The following is a 21,943-nucleotide window of genomic DNA, read 5'->3' on the forward strand; positions in this document are numbered from 1 at the left end:
AGGTACTGCTTCCCTTTTTATTATATATAGATACTATACTACTTAAACTGTGGTAAATATATTACTAACTATAATAGTCTTACTAAAAAGAACTATATAAAGCTTTTTTAGTGTACTAATTGCTATAAGCTCTTCCTTACTATCTATTAAAAATACTCTACTATCTCTTAAATAGTAAATAGCTAATACCTAAAACTTTTAAAGGCTAAACTAGCTAGTATCTACTATTATAGTAATTAATACTATTAGTTAAAACACTATAAATCTAGAGATACTAGTACCTTTATAGCTTAATCTTAACTTATAGAGTATATTAGTGCTCTTATAACCCTTTTTATTAAACCTAGACCTACTCTTAATTTTTAGAAATAAGGCACTTCTGGTTTTAGCTCTAGCCTAGATATAAAACCCCCCCTTTTTAGTGGATAAAAAGGGGTTCTAGACTATCACTAGTAGATATTAATACTATAGTACCACTTTTATAGGCAATATAAACCTCTTTAAGATATCCTAGTAGATAGCTATATCTAATATAGAAATAGATAATTTTAACACTAATTTTTCTTAATATTAAGATATCTATAGCAGCACTATAGTAAGTACTATCTTAAATAGCCTATAGACCTTATAATTTACTAGGTTAATACAGTTTAGTATCTTTTTAGCTATATAACTATTCTCTAAATAGCCTTTAAAAATATTTATAATATTATTTATATTTAAAAGCTAGCTATCTTCCTTTACACTAAGACCTTTAACTATTTAGTATATTAATACTATATTTTAGTTAATTTTTAGAGGTCCCCTTTAGACTATCTTTTTAAATAGTACCTTTAAATACTTATTTATATTTAAAAGAGTACTAAGCTAATAATATAGTAGCACTAGCTAGTCTATAACTAAGATCTCCTCTAGATTAGTATTAATAGTTTCTAGATCTTTAATATTTACTATAAATCTATTATCTCTAAGACTATTAACTATCTTATAAACCTTACCTCTGATCTAAACTACCTAGCTAAAGGTAACTTTAATATATAATATAATACCTTTAAGTCTAAGTTAGAAAATCTATACTAAAAGGGTAAGCTAGCACACTAAACTATAGCTAGTAATATAAACTATATTAATAAGCCTAGGAACCCTATATATTAGGCTAGAAAGAATAGATACCTAAAAGATCAGGGAGAAACAGGAAAGGGTTCTAGTTTGAATCTTGGTCAGATTAGAATCAGGTAAATAGATATTCCTAATAGGAATTCTCTAATCTGATAATAGTCTTTATCTACCTTTTTAGCAGTAGTATCTATTATTCTAGTATTATTTACTATATTATCTTTTATTTTATTAGAGCTTTTATTTATATAGTTAATTATTAAATTTAACTATAATCTTAATTATTTTTAATAGTTTAGTAAGTTAATTAATTTATATTAATTTATCCTTAATTTCTTCTTTAAGATCTTATTTAAATAACTAAATATAACTATTATTATTATAGTCTAGATATAATATAATCTATTAAAACTTAGTAATATATATATTTACTAACTGATTTATTAAATTTATTTAAGTCTTTTTTTAGCTATTTATTAAATATTAATATCTTTAAAGGTTTATTTAAGTTTCTTTTTAAAAATTTAGTAAGCTATAAATATTTTTTTTATAATATTACTTTAATCTCTTATAGGTTTTTTATTAAATTCTTAAATATAAAATTTAAACTATTTAAAGGCCTATCTTTAGAGATATATAGATATATATATTATTTTATTAACTTCTTTTATATAGTTAATAATATATAACTATATATTTATCTATATAAAGAATAATTATAGCTTAGCTTAATCTTTATAAAAGAAATTTAGTTTAAATAGTTTTATTATTAATAGTAGTCTATATACTAATTAATCTTATAGCTAAAAGTCTATCTTTATTAATTCTATATTAGTAAAAAATAATAATAATATATATCCTATCTAATCTCTTTTTATATTACTAATACTATTATTTCTTATTATTATCTAATTATAGTTAGTAATAAAGTATTAATATCTTATTAATCTTAATTAAATCCTAAACTAAATATTTAATATATTATATACTAGCTAATTATTTATTACTATAATAGCTTTATAGCTTTAAAGATAATATTTCTTTTAATAGCTATAATCCTTTTAAACTTATTTATCTTTTATTACCACTATTTACTTAGCTTTATATAGGCTTAGAGTCTATAAAGTGCTTATCTTAAAAAGTATATTATTTAAGGGTGCTAACTAAGTTAGTTACTTAAAGATTAGTATCAATAAATAAGCTCTTAAGATTATTAGATATTAATTAGGGTATTAATTAATAAAGAATTGAATAAAAATAAGTTATATTTTACTCTAGATATTCTAAGTAACAGTAAAAGGATTAAATATGAAGAACTAAATATATACTAGTGAATAAGTATCTTTATATATCTAGTCTATTGTATTACTGATAAGTCCGCCTTTATCACTGATAAGTCCTAGTTATATGATCTGATACTTTCCTTATCACAACCTAAAGGTTTCCTTATATGACTTCCAAGTTGATTGGTTATCACTTCTCCATTTTTGTGCCTTAGTGTGTTGCTGACGCTAGGTCTGTAACAGATATATAGAAGAATAATAGGATTAGTGCGATCTATAGGAAGTGTAGGATTTTTAGATAGCTTTATTATTTCCTATTTAGACAGCTCTATATCTATTTCTTTTATCTAAATTCACTTATTCTGTGGGATCTACGGCGTATGGATAGCATTCTTCCTTCCGTCGGAAGAAGCGCCTATATAGCCATTACATAACTAGTTAGGCTGTATCGGGTTAATAGAATGTTGATTGATTGATTACCGTAATTCTTGTTGTTGATATAGATCAAGAGTAGGTTGTTGTCAGCCTGCTTGTCTATTTGATTCTTGGGTTTCTCGGATGTGAATTATTGGATGTACTGCAGAACTTATTGAGCATTCACAGGCTATATGAATTTAGAATAACTCTAGTAGAGCAGAGATAATCTAATAGTGTGAGCATAAATCAGGAAAAAAAAGCTCCAAAAGTTCACACGTCACCTGCAGGATTCGAACCTACGCTCACGAATGAACGCCCTCGCAGAGTACTGGAATAGGGTTAGTAGATGGACTCGGAGGACTGAAGTTGTTGAACATACGCAGGGGCGCGCCTTAACCACTCGGCCAAAGTGACTTCGATAAAGTATATGTGAATATCTCTGCTAAATACCCTAAAGGACTCACTCGGGCCACCAGGGCTAATATACTTCATATACAGCTTCGATTTCTACAGCATATGTCTATATTAGTAGCCGGGTAGGAACCGCAGGTCCCAAACTTCTCCTGTGCGACGCAGCTTGAAGAGTGATTGAGCAATACCTGGAATGACATTGGAGGAAGTCAGCAGACGATGAGTCACATAGGCAACGAGATCAGCCTGCAGATCGACACAATCACAGATGGGGGCGATCATTGGCCGGGGGGCAGTCGGCCGCGGCAAGATGATTGGAGGCGCACAGGGCGAGGAGGGGGCTTGAAGATGGAGGAGCCGGCCGATCAGGCAAATCAGCGACAGATACTGGGGCCTTATGTACACAACGGCCTCAGCCTCGGGCACGAGACCCAAGGATGTTGTCATGGGGCCCAAAGCGGTGTCATCTGCTTCTTTCGCGCGCCACCCCGCAGTTTATCGCCTGGTGATTGATGATTGACTCACCCCCTCCCCTTTCCCTCTTTATCGTCCCATTCCCTGCCCCATCTCTTCACTCCCCTCTTCTCTCTTCTTCCTTCTTTCCTCCCACTCTGTTCCTCCCTTTGGGACCTCCGCTGACTCCGTTGGTTCCGCCCGTTGCCTTGACTCACTCTTCTGTCGGCCATTGGGCCTTAACCCCGGTTATCGCCACCCAAGGCCAACCTCCCAAACCCTGACAAATCACCAGCTGGGACAGTCACTTCCATTGACTTCCACCATTCCCATCTTTCTGCCTTGTACATTGAATTCCATCTGAGAAATTAACAACCTACATAATTCCCATAACTTCATCCTCGTTGCAAATACAGATCCTCATTACTACTTCTCTCCGCCTTACATCTACAATTTTTTTCGCCCCTCCGCTCTCCTCGCACTCTCTGCCAAAGCTCCCTCCCCCTTCCCCAATTCAAACTGGAATGACCTCTGGTTTACAGCATCCCGGCACACACTCCATCATCATGAATCGTCTCCCGGTGTCAAGCCTCATGTCACCGCCTGAGACCAAGCCGCTGGAAAGCTTCCATTCTCCCCCACTCGCAAAGCGGGACTCGACGTCGCTGGGCGACGTGAATAAACTGCCCCCCATCTCTGCTGATCGCAAACGCACCCAGTCCGAGATGGACCTGCCGTCGCCCCCGGTGACTCCGTATACGGGCACCAAGAAGCGACGATCGCATACCGCAGAACAGATCGAGCGGGATGTTGGATCCCCGCGGGACCCTGTTCTTTTCCCTCGCCATGACTCCGTCGCGGGCGCCTCGGACGAGCCCCTCTTCGGTCCCATTCCCCCTCCAGCTGCCGAAGCGCTCGTGGAGCAGCACATCAATTCACACATGGCCAGGTTTGAGAGCAAGCGCAACAAGCCGACACGTGATGAATACCTGCTCGCGCTGTCATGCGTGCCTATCGTCTCTACCCAATTCAACCGCAACCCCATGGCATGGGCCCGAGAGGAGCGGGAAACGTTGGAGCGGCAGTTAGCCCTGATGAATCGTTACCGACCGGGCGAGCTGGAGGCCAAGCTCAAGAAGATTGCCCCCGCCCCCGCAAAAAAAACGGGTGTCGCCCCACCGCGCGTCCCGCGGACTCGAATCAAGCGCACCCCCAAATCTACCCCCAAACAGCAAACTTTGGATGCTTTTGACTCTCCCCCGTCGGGAACCAAGATCCGGGCCTTGGGGACCAATCGCGATGACACGGACTTCCAAGCTCTCCTGGATTTCTCACCGCCGCTGGAAACAGCGGGTAGCAATGCTAAAGCGCTCAAGGCCGACTGGAAAGGCCAAATGCTGGATTTGAGCAATGACCCGGATCGAAATCTGCTAAGTCCCGCTGAGCTCAACCTGGCTTCTACCCTTCGGTTGTCCTGTGCCACCTATCTGTGCAGCAAGCGTCGGATCTTCGAGGCCCGTGTACGAGCTTTGAGGGTTGGGAAAGAGTTTCGCAAGACCGACGCTCAACAGGCGTGCAAGATCGACGTCAACAAAGCCAGCAAGCTATGGACTGCCTATGAGCGTGTGGGTTGGTTCAAGCCGGAGTTTTTTCATCAGTATCTCGGATGAGAGACTCAGATACTCCCCTCCCCCTCCCCCTCCCCCAACTAGCTCGTTTCTCCTTCCTGCAGAGTCGGCCATGTCCGTTTCATGAATTGCGCCTGATTTCGAATTTCTTATCCTGCGATTGGTCTAATACATCCTTCTGGGACCAGGGAGGGAGATCTTCCGAACTTGGCACTTAACTTGTCGCGCCGTCATGCGCGACACACTGACTCTTCTTGGATATTGCGGACCATTCGATTGACCATTAATCCTCATTAACTTTCAGTCTTACTGCGCCCTCGAAATTGACTCGAGGATGTTCCGAGGACTTTTCGCCCTCCAGAAGTGGCCCCTTCTCGGTTTATCGCTTTTCTGCGTTTACTCGAGATGATGCATTCCTTTCGCTGGTCTTGCCCTACTCGTACACGACCTTCTTCTCTCCTTTTTGCTCGGTCTCTTTCAGTGTTCTATTCTGTTACACTCGATACATAGCTTCCTTCATCCTCCCCCTTTCTGCGCCTTTGGATATCTGGTTCTGGTGTTTGGTGTTTCTTCTCCACCTAGAATGGTAGGCCAGGGGGCTAACATGGTGTTCTTTGACCTTATGTTGCATCTTTTTCCTCCGTTGTTTGTCATCTTTTCGTGACCATGCATGTTTCTTTCTTGGATGGTTTTTATGACAAAGACCGGACCGACATGATACCCTGACCAGATACGACTCCTTTTTCAATGATATGTTCTATTGCACAAGATCAGTCACCAGATCGTAGTTTTGTCTCAAATTTACCAACATTTTGGCAAGTAAGACCACATCTATATATAAAATCATTGCTAGTTATATGTGGCGATTCAGTGGTTCGCCCATGTGTGTGGGGCGACGCTGCACGCCAATCCAGTGACCTGGCTCCGCCCGGCGCCACCTTTTTCTGACGTCTCCCTCGTCTGAACTTCTTCATCCCTCCACCTGACCGCCGCCCTTCCTTTGGCTTCCACGTGAGCAATTGTCGAAGCCATGTCGCAGCCCGAGGTGAATCGCGCTGAGTCCATCGATGAGCAGGAGCGTGCTAGGGCGGCCGATGGCGACAAGAAGCCTAAGTCCCGGCGACCCGCTAGTGCGCATCCCCTGCCTTGAGCCTCATGACATTTGGTTCCCCTCTCCGGCTAACCTGGTGTATTAGATACTGCATTTCGGCAGCAGCGATTGAAGGCCTGGCAGTGAGCTTCCTTTCTGGCCGAGACTGGCTGACCTCCCTCGAGACTGACAACTTGACTAGACCGATCCTGACCCCGAAAAGTGTCCTCCCTCTGTTTTTCGTCGTTGGCATTGTCTTTGCTCCCATCGGCGGGGTCCTCCTCTGGGCAAGCTCTTTGGTACGTGTAGTCTCGCGCTTACCTTGACTTTTTACACATCCTGACGACCTTATCCCCGTACTCCAGGTCCAAGAGATTGCGATCGACTACACCGACTGTGTCAACTCTGCCCCAAATGATACCCAGGCATATATTCCTGATCGAGTCTCGGCAACATTCAAGGCGCAGTCGACGCAAACGGCCTCCTGGCAGAGATGGTACGATGCCGAAAATGGGACGACGGTTTGCTCCCTCTTCTTTGAGATTCCAGAGTCCATGGGACCACCGGTCTTTATGTACTATCGACTCACCAACTTCTACCAAAATCATCGCCGTTACGTCCAGTCTCTGGATCTGGACCAACTGAAGGGTACCGCTGTTCCCAATGGCACGATATCCAAGAGTGTGTGTGACCCTCTCACGACCGACTCCGTCACCAAGAAGGCCTACTACCCCTGTGGTTTGATCGCAAACTCGCGGTTCAATGACACTATTGACAGCCCTATGCTGCTGGGCGACCAACCTACTTATTATAACATGACCAAGAAAGGAATCGCGTGGGAGAGCGACAAGGCACTGATACAGAAGACCAAGTACCAGCCATGGCAAGTGGTCCCTCCGCCAAATTGGGGGTATTACAATGGCACGTATACCAGTCAGAACATGCCAAACCTCAACGAAGATGAGGATTTCATGGTTTGGATGAGAACTGCTGGCTTGCCCTCCTTTAGCAAGCTTTCTCGCAGAAACGACAACCAAGCCATGCCCAAGGGATCCTACCAGTTGAACATTACTGACCGTATGCTGTCTCGAGGGATACTTCTAACAACAACTCGCTAACGATGTGTAGAATTTCCGGTCACCGAGTATGATGGAACAAAGTCAATCCTGATCTCCACCCGAACGGTCGTTGGTGGCAAGAATCCGTTCATGGGAATTGCCTATGTGGTAGTTGGAGGAGTCTGTGTGCTCCTAGGGGCTTTGTTCACCATTGCCCACTTGGTCCGACCCAGGTAGGATCGCGTTTCTCTTTATTCCATTTGTATTAAAGATCGATGCTAATGACCATACTATCGCTGGTACAGAAAGCTGGGAGATCACACCTATCTCACGTGGGACTCAACCAACCAACCGTCAACGGCTATGGCCACAGGACGTGATGATCGTATGCGACCAAGTGCGTCCTAGATCTGACAAACCTCTTTTCGTCCTTTTCTGCCGTATGCTTAAAAGGTTTTCACTTCCACTTCTCTTTTTTCCTCTGTTGTGTTTTGGTTTTCTATGGGTTCGATAATGTGAATAAACGGACCTTACCGGATTGGGTGTTCAACAAGGAGTTGCCATGTATCTACCGAACGTTGACCACAACAATCAGCATTCTTTCTTCTTCTAACTACCTCACCCTTGGGTGACGTCACATCGCTTGCCCAGGAATTACTTGGCTTCTCTCGACACCAATGACCTGCATAGTACCCACTCTCTGCTGCTCCCCCAAGGGTTGATCGTTTCTACAAGCCGCCTCCCCCTTGCGTGGGTCACGCATTCCGTCGTGACGCAGCATTCTCCAGATTTATGGCATCGGACCAGGTTGAGGGACCGGGACAAGTCGGTCATATAGTCATGGGGATGGCTTTACTTGTTTATGCGTGAGACGGGGGACTTCCGACACCAGGGCATTCAACACCAGCATCATGATCTGTCACTCCTTTGCACCTCTTGTTGTTTTCACCACAGCCCTATTTATTCTTCACATTCAATGCAGCCCTGTGATGTATCAGACTCGTGGCATCTGCGCCACCCAGGATCCAGATCCAGCTTTTCTGGACGCCGTCCAACGTGTCAAAGCTGACGAGAACTCTACCCATCCCATGGCTTCCGAGGCCCGTCAAGGGCCCATTGAGATAGAAACATGGTTCCATATCATCGCCAGCAACTCGGAAATTGATCAAGTCTCGGATGATATGATCAATTCTCAGGTCAATTCCTGCCGCCTCCCTGTTTTCAGGACTTGAACTAACCTTGCGGTAGATCTCTATACTGCAAACCGCCTACGGGGATGCTTCCATACAGTATCGACTGCAAGGCGTTAGTCGCCATGTTAACGACGTTTGGGCACGAGACGGTGATGATGTGGCAATGAAAAAAGCCCTCCGGAGAGGAACTTATCGAACCTTGAATGTTTACTTCCAGACGGACCTCCAGGCGTCCCCGGGACAGGCTGGACGTCTCGGAAACCGAGGTGCTAGTATGGCGAATGATCAATCCTCGAGCGTGTTGGGCTTCTGCACCCTTCCCGATCCAAGCGTGAATGCTAGCAGTACTCCAGCAGACTATGTGAAAGATGGTTGCAATATATTAGCCAAAACAATGCCTGGAGGCTCCCTGGACCTCTACAACCGGGGCGGGACTGCAATCCATGAGATTGGACATTGGAACGGCCTACTGCACACCTTCCAGGGTGAGTCATGTTCAGCCGACAACCCTGGAGACTATATTTCCGATACGCCTCAGCAGTCTACCCCGACAGACGGATGTCCAGCTCGAAAGGATTCTTGCCCCGACTCTTCGGGGCTCGACGCAGTCCACGATTTCATGGACTACTCTTCTGATGTCTGTTACGAGAGCTTCACGCCAGGCCAGATCCAACGCATGCGCAACATGTGGGTCACCATGCGAGAAGGGAAATAAACGCTTGCATATGATCTAGGGTGTTGGAGAGGGTAATGGGATCATTTACTCTGCCTGTACTATCTACGCCCGCCAAGAGTTCACTCGCTACGTGAGAAATAGTCAACGGCGAGGCTTTAGACACGGCAAAGTTTCGCTATGAATCTAGCCCCATCTCCCATCTTTCCAAAGAAGCACTTGTGTAGCCAAGTAGGTAAGAAGAATCACAAATTACCCCGTGGTTTCAAAGACTAGCAAACTTGTTTTTTAAACCAAACCGGCACACATTGAGCCAGGTATCTCGGGCCCAACCCCGTCGAGTCCGACCAGGCTAAAGCAGAAAAAACAGGAAAGCAGTGATGTAATATTGGCAAGACATTGGAGTGCACCCTGTCCATACCGCAATCGAAGCGACCTCAAGGTATTCAGCGCTTGCGCTTAGTGCCACGGTCATCTTCGTCTACCTTGTTTTCCTTGTCCTGGCGCTTCGCTTTCTTTTCCAGTTCATCCCAATCCTCACCACTCTCCTCATCACCACTGAAGTCTTCCTCCTCGCTAGCATCGGCGCTTGCATCATCGTCGTAGTCACTATCCTCCTCAGAACTCTCATCTGCAGCAACCAGTTCTGACTCCGACAGTTCAAAGGCAGACTCTTCTTCCTCGTCGGAACCGCCTTCCGAATCTGATTCCGCAGCCAAGAAAGACCAACCACCGTCGGCGAAGAAGCCATAGGGGTCGCTGACCACGGTTTTCATAATTGTAGTCCAGTTAAGGTTGAGCGGTCCCTCTGTGAACGCAATATCCACAGAATCAAGCCAATCCTTGACGCCTTCTAGCGCCTCGACGGGAATTGTATTGACATGGACAGGTGGTCGGTGGAAGTCTTTATAGACAAACACCAAGTCAAAATTTTTCAGTCCAAACTGTGTGACGTGGTCAGTACCAAACATGAGTTGCTAAATAAGATCGCGGACATACCTGCACCCTCTCTAAGTGAGCAATCTCAATTTCGTTGAGAGTAATCACCATGAAGGGCGGCTCAGTAAGCTGAACAAGAGCATCCGTTGTCGGTTGGATTAGGACATTGGAACGGTTGGGAACACCCGTAAATCCGATCTCACGGAAAGGGATATCGACATCCACACCCTCGTCTTTTCCAGCGTCTGCGATCTTCTCCGCAAACGCCTTGAACTCGCGATCCAGAGCTGCCCGGCGCCGTCTTTCTTCCTGTTCGGCCTCAAATTCCTCTTCATCTCCGTATCGATGCTTGCGCCGTCGGTTTCCAGTTTCATCGAACTGCATTTCTGTGGCTTCGCGGTAAAATTGAACGTCCCGTGTTTTTCTCTTGCCAATCATGATTGGGGTCTTCAAGTGGACATGGATGAGAACAATCAACTCGTGGGCACAGGGCTGGAAGAAGAGATGCTTGACGTTGCTAAAAAGCACATCCACATGCTCATTGCGGAAAGGAGATAGGTAGCGGAGACCATTTTGGTGAATCTCTACTTCCCCAGGAACCCGCTTCCCATCCAGAGGCGGCCGTAGGTAAACATCAGGCAGCTTTACGGGACGTCGGTCTAAGAAGCAGTTAGATCTGGAAGATTTGACGCTAAACGTGTGTCCGACTTACTCCTGATTTCAACAAGTTTATCTTGCTCAACCACGTCCTCCATTTCCTTCTTTTCCTGCTCTCGCCTCAGAGCAGTCTTCCTGAGTTCGGTGATGTCCTGGGCGACCTGCGCTAGTCTGTCGTTATTCTTGGATCGCAGAGTTAGATTGCGGACAAAATGCGCTGACGGATCTTCGAATGGCTGATCATCCTTCCGACCAACGCCTTGACCTGGGGACAGGAAGTTGATTCGTAGATAGGCATATTCTCCCTCATCACTTTTGCTGGCATTTTTGATCGTGTTGATGTGAAACGGTACTGGTCTGCCCATGATCGGTACGATGACAGTTGATGCTTTTTGATCAACATAGACTGTGAGATCCTTGACCTTGGCAGGGAGCTGGTTGTCACGTTTATAGGATTCAAAGCGTTTGAACTTCTTCTGAGCCACCCCATTATCATCTCCGGTGGTCCCTGTAAACCGGTCCAGACCCTCCTTTGTCTTCTTTGTAGCCAGTTCTTTCTGGTGCTCACGACGGCGTGCTTCAGCGCCTTCATTGATCTGGGTTGGTCGTTCCGCTCGAAGCTTTGTCCTCGTGACATTGCGGCTTGCCACAGCACTTGACTTTGCTTCCTTCTTCTCCTTGACAGGCTTCTCAGGCTCCTCGTCATCTCCAAAATAGAAGGACACTGAGTCCATATCAATGCCAGCATCCTTCGTGAAAATGTGAGCCCCAGTATCACCAACACGAACCGTATCGGTAATAACCATAGAATATGTGTTTCCTTTGGAGTCGATGTCCTTGACATCTGTCAACCCAACTGTAACTGAAAGGGTCATTCCGTTCTTCAGGACACGATTGTTCTTGGTATTGAGGACCATATTTGCGTCCCGCAACTCAATTCCGATACCGGCACCAATATTCTTGACCAAGTGGCTTTCGAGCTCGGGCTTCTTGGATCGGATGACACTGAGTGCCTTGTTGTACAAGTCCTTGGCCACCACCCCATCCCGAATCTCTTTCATGACAACGTCATGGAGGCTCAACAAAAGTCCATAGTTTGCTTCTTGAGACTTACTGGGATCTACCAGATAGGTACGCGCAATGAGCGAGTTGTATGTTTTGTATCGGATCCCGAAACTAGACAGAATGATACCCGGTTCGAGATTCTTGCTGTCAGCGGTCGCGGTAAGCTTCAGGTCGTAGCTCCCTCCACTTTGGACCACTGGACCGTACGCCCAGTCAATCTGATCAGCATCGAATTCGGAGGGAAGACGTGCCAACTTGTTGAAGAACTTGGCATCATCAATCTTCGTATCGACTTTGGCGGCGAGGGCCTTGTGAGTGATTTGCTTTTCCTCATCGAGCAGTCGGGACATTTCATCAACGAAATATTCCGACATTAGACCACTGCATGCCCGCGAGGCATTGCGGACGGAAACCTGCGTGCTCTGTCAGCAATTTCCTCCCCCCAAACGATGCAGCCAGACTCACCAACTCCTCGGGGTCCTTTATCGAAAAGGCAGCTGAAAGAGCTGGGGTGATGTCGACCTCTTCCACATCCTTCGATATGTCTCCAAATGCACGTTTCCAGTCATCGGCGAAAGGGCCTGAGGTGTGATCTTTGGGGAGGGTGCCAACTTTCTTCTGCGATTTAAACTTAGTCAACATCGAGTTATGACATTAAGATTTGGAATCATTGAAGCAACCCACTCCTGCGCCCTTGATGACATCCAAACATTTCCCGAAAGCTTTGGTCTTGGACTCAGGATCCTTGGTAGTCACCAGGAGCTCAACTGGGACCTTGCCACCCGTCAGGGGCTCGAGGAGCTCAGCTAAATTGGTGTCGCGTTAGCAGTTTGGTCAGTGCATCAGCTATTGCAACTGTAGTCACCTTTTTTGGGCGTAGTCACAACGTGCACTGCTTCGGTGGTCAGGACGAACAGCGTAGCAGGAAACTCATATCCAAGAAGCCAGAACTAGTAGCGGATTTTGTTAGCGACAGGTATTTCCAGTATATGGCTTATGACCAGTGCAGGAGCAGCCGGTAGATACGTACATGCATGGCGTTGTTCTTCTGAAAGGAGCTCTCATCGGATTTGGTCTTGCCCATGAGGATGACGATGGACCCTGCGCCGCCGAACAAGGCATTTCCTGAGCGCTTGTCTGCTTTCCATGATGCATAGAAACTGGATAGGTGATTGAAGAAGGTGTTTTTATCAATCGCGATCTGCTCGGCCATCGCGAAGGTCTGGTGCTGAGCAGGGCCTGCAGCAGCAATGAGAATGGCAAGGTCGGGCAATCGAGAGCTAAAGCACGAATCAAGATCGCATTGGTAGGAAAAGTGAGTCCAGCAAGAGTATTGAATAGAGCGTTGCTCGACTGAATAAATGAAGAATGATGGATGGGGAGACGGGAACGGAGTGAGCGATGTCGGGAAAATCGCTTGGTGAAAGGGAACGCGAAAACCGCGTTTTGACGCTGTCGGTCGCACCGGGCTCCCGTGTTCTGTTTTTCCTTTGGGGGAATAGCGTGGATTTCCCGAAAATGGAGGAAGTTCTTGCTGCTATCTTTCTCTTCTTCTGTTCCTTCGACTGTACTCTCAGATAAGTTGAATATTTTACTCTTTCTGGGCCCAATATGTTTTTGACAGAGGTTTCGGCTCGCTTTCCATGAGGATCTACGATCATTTGGACTGTACCTGACGGCAACGGTACAAACGACGAGTACTGACGCCAACGCGATATGTATGCTTCAAATATTTGAATCATGAACCCTTCAATGAATCCAACCTACCTAGATCCCCGCTTCAGTGATCTGGGTGGTCCTCGGAGCCGCTCGCGCAACGATGCTGCTACTGGAGTGTCCGCAGCGGGCGTCCGTGCCGTCAGTGCCCAGATGGTGGCTTTCTACTTTCGGGCCCCAATAAAGGCGTTCTTCCGTACTCGTGTCGAGTAAGTAATTTGCGAAGAGAATCCTTGTTCTGGACTGCTGACCTGTTCTAGCTATATGGTATATTACTCTCTGCTCACCTGCAACCCATACTCGATCCACTAATCACCGCCATTTGTTGAACTTTTCCACAGGCATTTGCGCGCGCTGTGAACCCTCGTGTTGCAGAAGGCAAATGGTCAATTCATACGACCACACCAGGGCTATTGATCCATGCAGTGCGGACATACGGCTGGCAATTCATTCCAAATCAAGTCTTGCCGCCTCTATTGGCGAATGCAGGGTGAGAGCCACAAGCCCACCCTCTTCAAGGAGCTGACGACTGACTCTGTCCTTCCTGTTCGGTCTAGGATCGGCGCTGTCCTCTATACCTCCTATCTGCAGGTTCTTGGGGCTCTCCACGAACCTGTGTCCCATGGAGTCAAGCGTGTCTGGCCCCCCGCTCCCCCGTCCGCTACATTCACCGCTGGGTTTACTGCTGGCACGATACAATCGATCGTGGCCGCTCCATTAGATGCGCTGCAGGTTCGCTTACAGACCAGCGACATGCTCGAAGGTCAGTATCGGAGCATGTGGCACTATGGGCACCATAAATTGAGACTGATTGGTCTCCGGGGAGTGTTTGCCGGTTGGAGTCTGTCATTCTTGCGAGACTCGCTCGGCTATGCTGTGTTCTTCTCCTCCTTTGAGTACGTGAAATCGCAGTCGTACTATGCCTTCATCACCTGCTACTATGGGTCTTTGCATACCGACCATCTGGATGCGCTCCCATTGTCTGGGTCCAGCGACCGAGGCGTTCCGCTGATCAAGCCGCACTACGCGTTGGAGCCGTGCTTCCTCATGATGGCAGGTGTGGTGGCATCGGTAGCGCAGCAAGCCATTCAACATCCTCTCAGCGTGATCCAAAACTTACACCTAGGCCGGCTGGAATATCTCGATCACCAAGCGAGCCTCGACCACTCGCGAAAGCAGATGCTGCGGCTATATTACCACGCCTATCAGGAGACGTGGAAACGATGCCGACGCAAGGCAGCCCGAGCTGGCGGGTGGTGGCCGTGGCTATTTCGTGGGTTCATGAACAGCTCTATTCGGCAGGTCCCCAGCACTAGTGCGGGCTTGGTTATCTTCGAGCTTGTGCGTCGACGATACGCGAACTTGGCGGATGCGGTACATATTCAGAAAGACGGCTATGATATTCTCCTTGCCTAGATGTCTTGGCTTCTGTTATGTCTCTCTACTCCCTAGCTCTCTTTGTTGGGAATGATAATTCCAGCGCATAGTACATAAGTATATAGAATTTACCAATCTTGTGGATACCCGAGGGAGACCAATCCATCACCCATGAGATTCCCCTGCTACCAGGTACAGCTCGGTAAAGCGATACCTAGTATGTACTAAGTATATAAGCCATCAATTTGTCTGAGTCTCCACAGTGGATCCCCAGTTCTGAGAGCCAAATTGCTCTTCTCTCTGCCTCCGTTCTTCCCCGTCGATCCCCCGTATTCTCTCACCCCCGCCCCTAAGAAATTGATCGCCTCTTTTCGCTTTTTCCCCAGTCCTTTCAGATGACTACCCAGGCATACACTTACATCGGCTGACGACAAGTCATCTGCGTCTCGCTATCCCTGTTCCCCCCACGCCCCCAGTAAAGAAGTGCCAGTCACATCGCCAGGAATCATCTTCTCCCGTCTGACCCGAACGCGCCGTGTTTCCTCTTCCTACGTGGATCGCGTACTGCCTATCGTGACCGCTTCGCCTGCGTGGTGCTCTGGTCATCCCGCAACCTGGTTAGTGGCTTGTGTGTCGGGGTTTGGGGCTCCTGAGATCGTACATTTGGGGATCGATTTCGCCTTCCTCCCTTTTCCCGTGGGGAGCGTGCGCGCGTTCGTGAGCGAGCGAGAGAGAAAGAAGAATAAGCAAAGACTAAAGGTCGAGGGCTCGTTTCCAGCCCGTCCGCCATCATTCCGTCTCCAACCTCCCCACGCGCCATTCCCCTCCGCTCCCTCCGCTCCCACTCCCCCACCAAATCCACCACTGTGGTCGAATCCGCCAGCGAGAAGGGAAGCCGACGGTCATCCCACTCCTCGACTCGCTCTGTCGAGTCGAACTATCCCCTCTGGTCAGATACTGGCGACCTTGCTGAGCAACTCGCCGAAGAGGATCCGCTTCAGATCTGCTTGCGAGAGTCCATCGATCGGGAAATCTTGGGCCGCGAAGGACGGCGGAATCGCTCCAAGCGGGTCCACTACCCACTGGTCCTGCAGAACGACGGCCCTGTGCTTGAGCAGAAGATTCAACCTCCAAGTCCCCCGCCGCGCCGAATCTCCAGAGCCGAACGGTTCCTGGCCTCCATCATGTCTCCGCGCAGTAGTCAGAACGCCCAGATACATGGCCTGGTGGGCAAGCCGCTACTGTAAGCGTCTCTAATATTGACAAGTGATGTACAGAAATCCCAAGCTGACCTCTACATAGCTATTTCACAAGTGTTTTTGTGTCGCTAGGTGTCTTTCTCTTTGGCTATGATCAAGGTGTTATGTCTGGCATTATAACGTTCGTACCCTTCCCGTTCAACCCAAGAACCCCTCCTTTCACAACAATAAGTCCAGTGTGGCAAGAGACGAAAAAAATAGAAAGAGAGACAGAGCGTGTTGTGTGTATGTGTATGTGTGACTAACAACGAGTAGTGGATGGTATTTCGCGGATTATTTTGATCAGCCCTCCCGGGCGACGATTGGTACGGTGGTTGCCATCCTTGAGATCGGTGCCTTCATTTCATCATTACTGGTTGGGCGTATTGGCGACTTAATCGGCCGCCGAAGGACAATTCTCTATGGCTCCCTGGTGTTTTTCATCGGCGGTGGCCTTCAAACATTTGCGCTCAGCATGCCCATGATGATGGTCGGGCGGATTGTGGCAGGGCTTGGAGTGGGCGCCTTATCGACTATTGTGCCTGTCTATCAGTCTGAAATCTCGGTATGTGATCGCTCGTCATGTATCTTCCTCATCTAGGTGGGCTTTGGCGTGCTGACTCTACTTACCAGCCTCCCCATAACCGGGGCAAGCTGGCTTGCATCGAGTTTTCCGGAAATATTGCAGGGTACGCCACGAGTGTATGGGTGGACTACTTCTGCAGCTTCATAGAGTCTGATTTCTCTTGGCGGCTACCGCTACTTTGCCAGTGCGTTATGGGTGCTGCACTTGGCATCGGGAGCCTCATAATTTGCGAGTCTCCGCGGTAAGCCCCACCCGTTGCGAACTATGGGGCATTCGAATACTAACGGTCTACACTGCAGATGGCTCCTAGACAATGATCACGACGAGGAGGGTATGGTAGTCATCGCCAACCTCTATGGTGAAGGTGATATTCACAACGACAAAGCTCGCCAGGAGTACCGGGAGATTAAGATGAACGTCCTCTTGCAGCGGCAGGAAGGCGAGCGATCCTACGCTGACATGTTTCGGCGCTATAAGAAACGTGTCTTTATTGCCATGTCAGCGCAGGCACTTGCTCAGCTGAATGGTATCAACGTTATATCATATTACGCACCCCTCGTTTTTCAGTCGGCCGGCTGGGCCGGTCGGGACGCAATCCTGATGACCGGCATCAACGGCATTTCGTATTTGCTTTCGACCATCCCACCCTGGTATCTCGTGGATGGCTGGGGCCGGCGACCGATTCTCCTGTCCGGGGCGGTAGCTATGATTGTCTCCCTCTCCCTGATATCCTACTTTATCTACATCGAGATTGGGGCAACACCGACCCTAACTGTCATTTTTGTGATGGTCTACAATGCAGCTTTCGGAGCTTCTTGGGGCCCCATTCCGTGGCTCTACCCGCCAGAGATCTTGCCCCTGAGCATTCGTGCCAAGGGAGCCAGTCTGAGCACTGCCGCCAATTGGGCTTTTAATTGGCTCGTGGGTGAGGTAACGCCCGTTCTCCAGAGTGCCATTAAATGGAGACTTTACTTGGTCCACGCCTTTTTCTGCGCCTGCAGCTTTGTTGTCGGTAAGAATACTCCCTGAACCATTCTGTCCTATATATCCTCAAAACGAGAGCCGGTGGCACTGACTGAACCCCATTCGGTAGTGTACTTTTTGTATCCCGAGACCAGTGGTGTACGATTAGAAGACATGAACATCTTGTTCGGAGATGCGTCAACCGCGATGCCTACCCCCGCCACGGATGGTGAGCGAGGGTCCCTAATAGGTGCTGGGTCACCTGTTCCATCGCTGGACATCCGCCGACAGCATGGTCAATTCGGCACTGAAAGTGCTATCCCGGGACTTGACATTGACCCGCCATCTTTTAGTCAAAGCCACGAGGGAGCCAGCAAGCATGGACTGGCTGGCTCACAGCAGGGGAGTAGTCGTGGCGAGGGAATTGGTGATTGGATTTCAAACATGGTCGGCCGGCAGCGGAAGTCAACGAGCCAGAGTCAATATAGACCACTGGAACAGGACGAAGAAGATTAGGAGCAATGATGTGATTGCAGGATAGTCGCCTTGGCTGTGTCTTTTTCTTGCTCTGCATATTGTTGTGCTCCTTTCGCCTCTTCGGCTTCTCGGGCCTTTCCGACTATTGTCTGCTTGTCTGGCGATCCAACTTCTTGATCCCTGCCTTTCTTGCCCTGTGATCCTGTATGACATTGTAACTTTCTATCATTCACATATGTTATTTCATTCCATCTCGCTTGAACCAGGTGGCTTGTAATGGGCATCGGCCTGTAGCTTTGTAAACAACTGTGTATTCTTTGGGTGTCGTCATTCTGTAGTATCAATTGGAAGTGATTGGCCTGTGTTCTTGATATCTACATTTACCTTTAGGCCTCTTCTCTCCTACAGCAACCGATACAGTGCAATCAATGTCGATGACACGTAACAGGTTGACACGACTAGTATCAGTGTTTTTGTATATAAATGCATTTTCAAGGGAGCCAGATAACCCACAATAAATAATCTATATGTGCATCGTTCACAGAGTAGTCTCTTCATCGCCTCTAGTGTTCGTGGCTACTAAATAATGTACGAGTGCACTATCGTACCCAAAGGCGGAGATGGCCACGTTCCCCCGAAAACGGCCCCCCTCGGGGGGCTAAAGCAGCGCTGTTTATTCTTCTGGCCAGCTCGTCCGTCCTCTTCCACCCTCATCTTTTCTTTCTTTCTTCTCACCCCTGTTCCAATTTCTCCTCTGCTTTCGGTGATCTCATCGTTAGCTTCTTTTTCTTCTGCTGTGGCCTTTGAAGCCATGATCCTCTAAGCCTTGCTTGATATTCCACTCTCTTACCGTCTGGCCACTCTGGTGCTTTCCACCCTTCACCACCCAACCCTCTTTTCAATAAACTCAACACCATGGCAGACACTGCCATCACTACCGGTGCTCAACACGATTTTGAATTGCGCCGAAGGAATGTTCCCGAGGCTGGGAGAAACCAGGCATCGCTGTCGTATACGGCTGAGGATGATCGGAAGAGGACCAAGCTGCAGGTAAAAAGTGGATGCCCGCCAGGATGTTGTGTTGCTAAAACTTCTCGGATTCAGTCGCCTTCCTTCCTGCATGTTCTCGCTAGCTGGGAGCCGATCATCGCTCCCATTATCCTGACGGCGCTCGCCCTCTTCACTAGGCTGTATCGCATCGGTCGCTCGAACATTGTGACGTGGGATGAAGCGCAGTAAGACCATAACCCCCCTACCAGAAGGCCCGGGATAGGGTGACGGTATCTTACAGTTGTTTAGTTTCGGCAAATTCGGATCCCATTACCTGAAGCGTGAATTCTATTTTGATGTGCATCCACCCCTCGGGAAGATGCTGGTCGGCCTTTCTGGCTACTTAGCTGGCTACAATGGCTCCTTTGAATTCAAGTCCGGCGAACAGTATCCCGAGGACGTGAATTACACATTCATGCGTGCATTCAATGCCCTGTTTGGCGTAGTGTGTGTGCCGTTGGCCTACTACACTGCTCGCGATATGAATTTTCGCCGGGCCACCGTCTGGCTGGTCAGCTTGATGGTCCTGTTCGAGAACTCCTATGCAACCATTTCCCGTTTTATACTCTTGGACTCGATGTTGCTCTGTTTCACATTCACGACGACGATGTGCTGGGCCAGATTCCACCGCTTACAGCATGCTAGCTTTTCGCCGGAGTGGTATACCTGGCTTTGCCTGACCGGGCTAAGCATCGGTTGTGTTTGTAGCGTGAAATGGGTTGGCTTTTTTTGCACTGCTGTCGTTGGTCTTTACACCGCCGAGGACCTGTGGAACAAATTCGGTGATTACAAGATGCCGCCGGTGAGTATTGAGGCTGGTAGACCTCTGATTTTCAATGAACACTGACTAATTGCCATTCTCTTAGACGGTGTTGGCAAAACATCTTTTTGCTCGGGTTGGGGGCTTGATTGTCATCCCCATTCTGGTGTATATGCTCTCATTCTACGTGCATTTTCTCGTCCTGGCGAACAGTGGTCCTGGTGATGCTCAGATGAGCTCTCTTTTCCAGGCCAACCTGCGCGGTACTGAAGTTGGAAAGGATAGCCCTCTCGAAATCGCACTAGGCTCTCGAGTTACCCTCAAGAACATGGGGTATGGGGGAGGACTCTTGCATTCGCACATTCAGACATATCCTGAAGGATCGACCCAGCAGCAGGTTACTTGCTATCACCACAAGGATGCCAACAACGATTGGTTTATCTACCCAAACCGCCAGGAACCGGAGTTTGACAGCAATGCTGATTTGAAATTTATCGGGAACGGCGATGTCATCCGTCTAATTCACGGACAGACCGGTCGAAACCTGCATTCCCATGCGATTCCCGCCCCAGTTTCCAAGTCTCATAATGAAGTGTCTTGCTATGGAAACATCACCATTGGGGACGACAAGGACCACTGGAAGATAGAGGTTGTGGATGACGCTTCCTCCCGGGATTATTCCAAGATTCGAACCCTGACTACTGCGTTCCGACTTCGCCATCCCACGTTGGGCTGCTATTTGCGGGCTGGCAACGTCAACTTGCCCCAGTGGGGTTTCAAGCAGATTGAAACCACTTGCGTCAAGGAAGACAAGCCAGGTGATGTGTACACTCACTGGAATGTCGAGTCTCACACCAATGACCGCTGTAAGTGCCATGGACTGGATCTTGCTATTGTAGTAGCCAGTATTCGATTCACTAATACTGCTTTTATAGTGCCCCCCGGTGATCCCGGTTCTTACAAGTCTCCTTTCCTGAAGGACTTCATTCATCTGAACGTTGCCATGATGACATCCAACAACGCCCTTGTCCCCGATCCAGACAAGCAGGACGATCTGGCTTCGAAATTCTGGCAATGGCCAATCCTCAATGTCGGCCTGCGAATGTGCTCCTGGGATAACAACGTTGTCAAATACTATCTTCTTGGCAACCCTCTCGTCTATTGGGGAAGCACTGCAAGTCTTGGCGCCTTTGGCCTGTTATTCCTCTGGTATCTTTTGCGGTGGCAGAGAGGTTACCAAGAGCTTAGCAAGGCAGACATGGACCACATTCACTATTCCGGACTGTATCCTGCCGTCGGCTGGGTTCTCCACTACTTGCCCTTCATAATAATGGCTCGAGTGACCTATGTCCACCATTACTATCCGGCGCTTTACTATGCCATCCTTACCTTCGGCTTCTGCGTTGATTGGGTTACTCGCAGCGTGAATGGGAAAGTCGTTACAGCTGTGTATGGTGTCCTCTATGTGATTACAATTGGTCTTTTCATCCACTTTCGCGCCATCGTGTTTGGAATGGAAGGTTCGAATCAACAATGGGCCCATCTGCGCTGGCTAGCCGGATGGAAAATCTCGGATTAATAGGAGTATCGCGAGAAATGGGTATTTCACCGTCTATCTTTGCGTTGTGTTGTTGCTAGGGCTGACTCGCAAATTTTTTTTTTTTTTTTTCATTCGAGGTTCAATGAAGAAAGAACTGACAAGGAACTAGGCAATTCATCATGTTGAGACTTCTTGCCTCAGTCGATTATGTTCGTTAAACACTGTGGTCAATTCTGTTACCTACCAAATATGT

The 21,943-nt window shown here is 47.6% G+C and overlaps 7 protein-coding genes across 7 annotated transcripts; 5 read left to right on the forward strand and 2 right to left on the reverse strand.

Annotated features, from left to right (window-relative positions):
* Positions 1-3,341: 3,341 nt before the first annotated feature.
* Positions 3,342-3,674, reverse strand: N7459_003898 (uncharacterized protein; the record flags this gene model as incomplete). The annotated part of the gene is made up of 1 exon (XM_056943082.1): positions 3,342-3,674. One exon carries the CDS (start codon positions 3,672-3,674, stop codon positions 3,342-3,344), a length of 333 nt encoding a protein of 110 aa, XP_056799965.1.
* A 530-nt stretch (positions 3,675-4,204) lies between these two features.
* N7459_003899 (SWIRM domain-containing protein) lies at positions 4,205-5,350 on the forward strand (the record flags this gene model as incomplete). Its single annotated transcript, XM_056943083.1, has 1 exon — positions 4,205-5,350. One exon carries the CDS (start codon positions 4,205-4,207, stop codon positions 5,348-5,350), a length of 1,146 nt encoding a protein of 381 aa, XP_056799966.1.
* A 988-nt stretch (positions 5,351-6,338) lies between these two features.
* Positions 6,339-7,864, forward strand: N7459_003900 (CDC50/LEM3 family protein; the record flags this gene model as incomplete). The annotated part of the gene is made up of 6 exons (XM_056943084.1): positions 6,339-6,438; positions 6,505-6,541; positions 6,601-6,697; positions 6,764-7,475; positions 7,527-7,689; positions 7,762-7,864. 6 exons carry the CDS (start codon positions 6,339-6,341, stop codon positions 7,862-7,864), a joined length of 1,212 nt encoding a protein of 403 aa, XP_056799967.1.
* A 503-nt stretch (positions 7,865-8,367) lies between these two features.
* N7459_003901 (zinc metalloprotease) lies at positions 8,368-9,364 on the forward strand (the record flags this gene model as incomplete). The annotated part of the gene is made up of 2 exons (XM_056943085.1): positions 8,368-8,652; positions 8,705-9,364. 2 exons carry the CDS (start codon positions 8,368-8,370, stop codon positions 9,362-9,364), a joined length of 945 nt encoding a protein of 314 aa, XP_056799968.1.
* A 404-nt stretch (positions 9,365-9,768) lies between these two features.
* spt16 (chromatin-remodeling protein SPT16) lies at positions 9,769-13,196 on the reverse strand (the record flags this gene model as incomplete). The annotated part of the gene is made up of 7 exons (XM_056943086.1): positions 9,769-10,266; positions 10,322-10,920; positions 10,974-12,396; positions 12,449-12,601; positions 12,668-12,789; positions 12,849-12,933; positions 13,014-13,196. The coding sequence occupies 7 exons, from the start codon at positions 13,194-13,196 to the stop codon at positions 9,769-9,771; spliced, it is 3,063 nt and encodes a 1,020-aa protein (XP_056799969.1).
* Positions 13,197-14,182: 986 nt separating this feature from the next.
* N7459_003903 (putative MFS monosaccharide transporter) lies at positions 14,183-18,379 on the forward strand (the record flags this gene model as incomplete). The annotated part of the gene is made up of 6 exons (XM_056943087.1): positions 14,183-15,073; positions 15,829-16,319; positions 16,591-16,879; positions 16,948-17,003; positions 17,200-17,912; positions 17,994-18,379. 6 exons carry the CDS (start codon positions 14,183-14,185, stop codon positions 18,377-18,379), a joined length of 2,826 nt encoding a protein of 941 aa, XP_056799970.1.
* An 876-nt stretch (positions 18,380-19,255) lies between these two features.
* Positions 19,256-21,729, forward strand: pmt2 (uncharacterized protein; the record flags this gene model as incomplete). The annotated part of the gene is made up of 4 exons (XM_056943088.1): positions 19,256-19,575; positions 19,640-20,192; positions 20,257-21,016; positions 21,086-21,729. The coding sequence occupies 4 exons, from the start codon at positions 19,256-19,258 to the stop codon at positions 21,727-21,729; spliced, it is 2,277 nt and encodes a 758-aa protein (XP_056799971.1).
* Between the last annotated feature and the right edge of the window lie 214 nt (positions 21,730-21,943).

The sequence above is a fragment of the Penicillium hispanicum genome (genome assembly GCF_028827665.1).
Source record: "Penicillium hispanicum strain IBT 35686 chromosome Unknown utg000004l_segment0_segment0, whole genome shotgun sequence".
Lineage (NCBI taxonomy): Eukaryota > Fungi > Ascomycota > Eurotiomycetes > Eurotiales > Aspergillaceae > Penicillium > Penicillium hispanicum.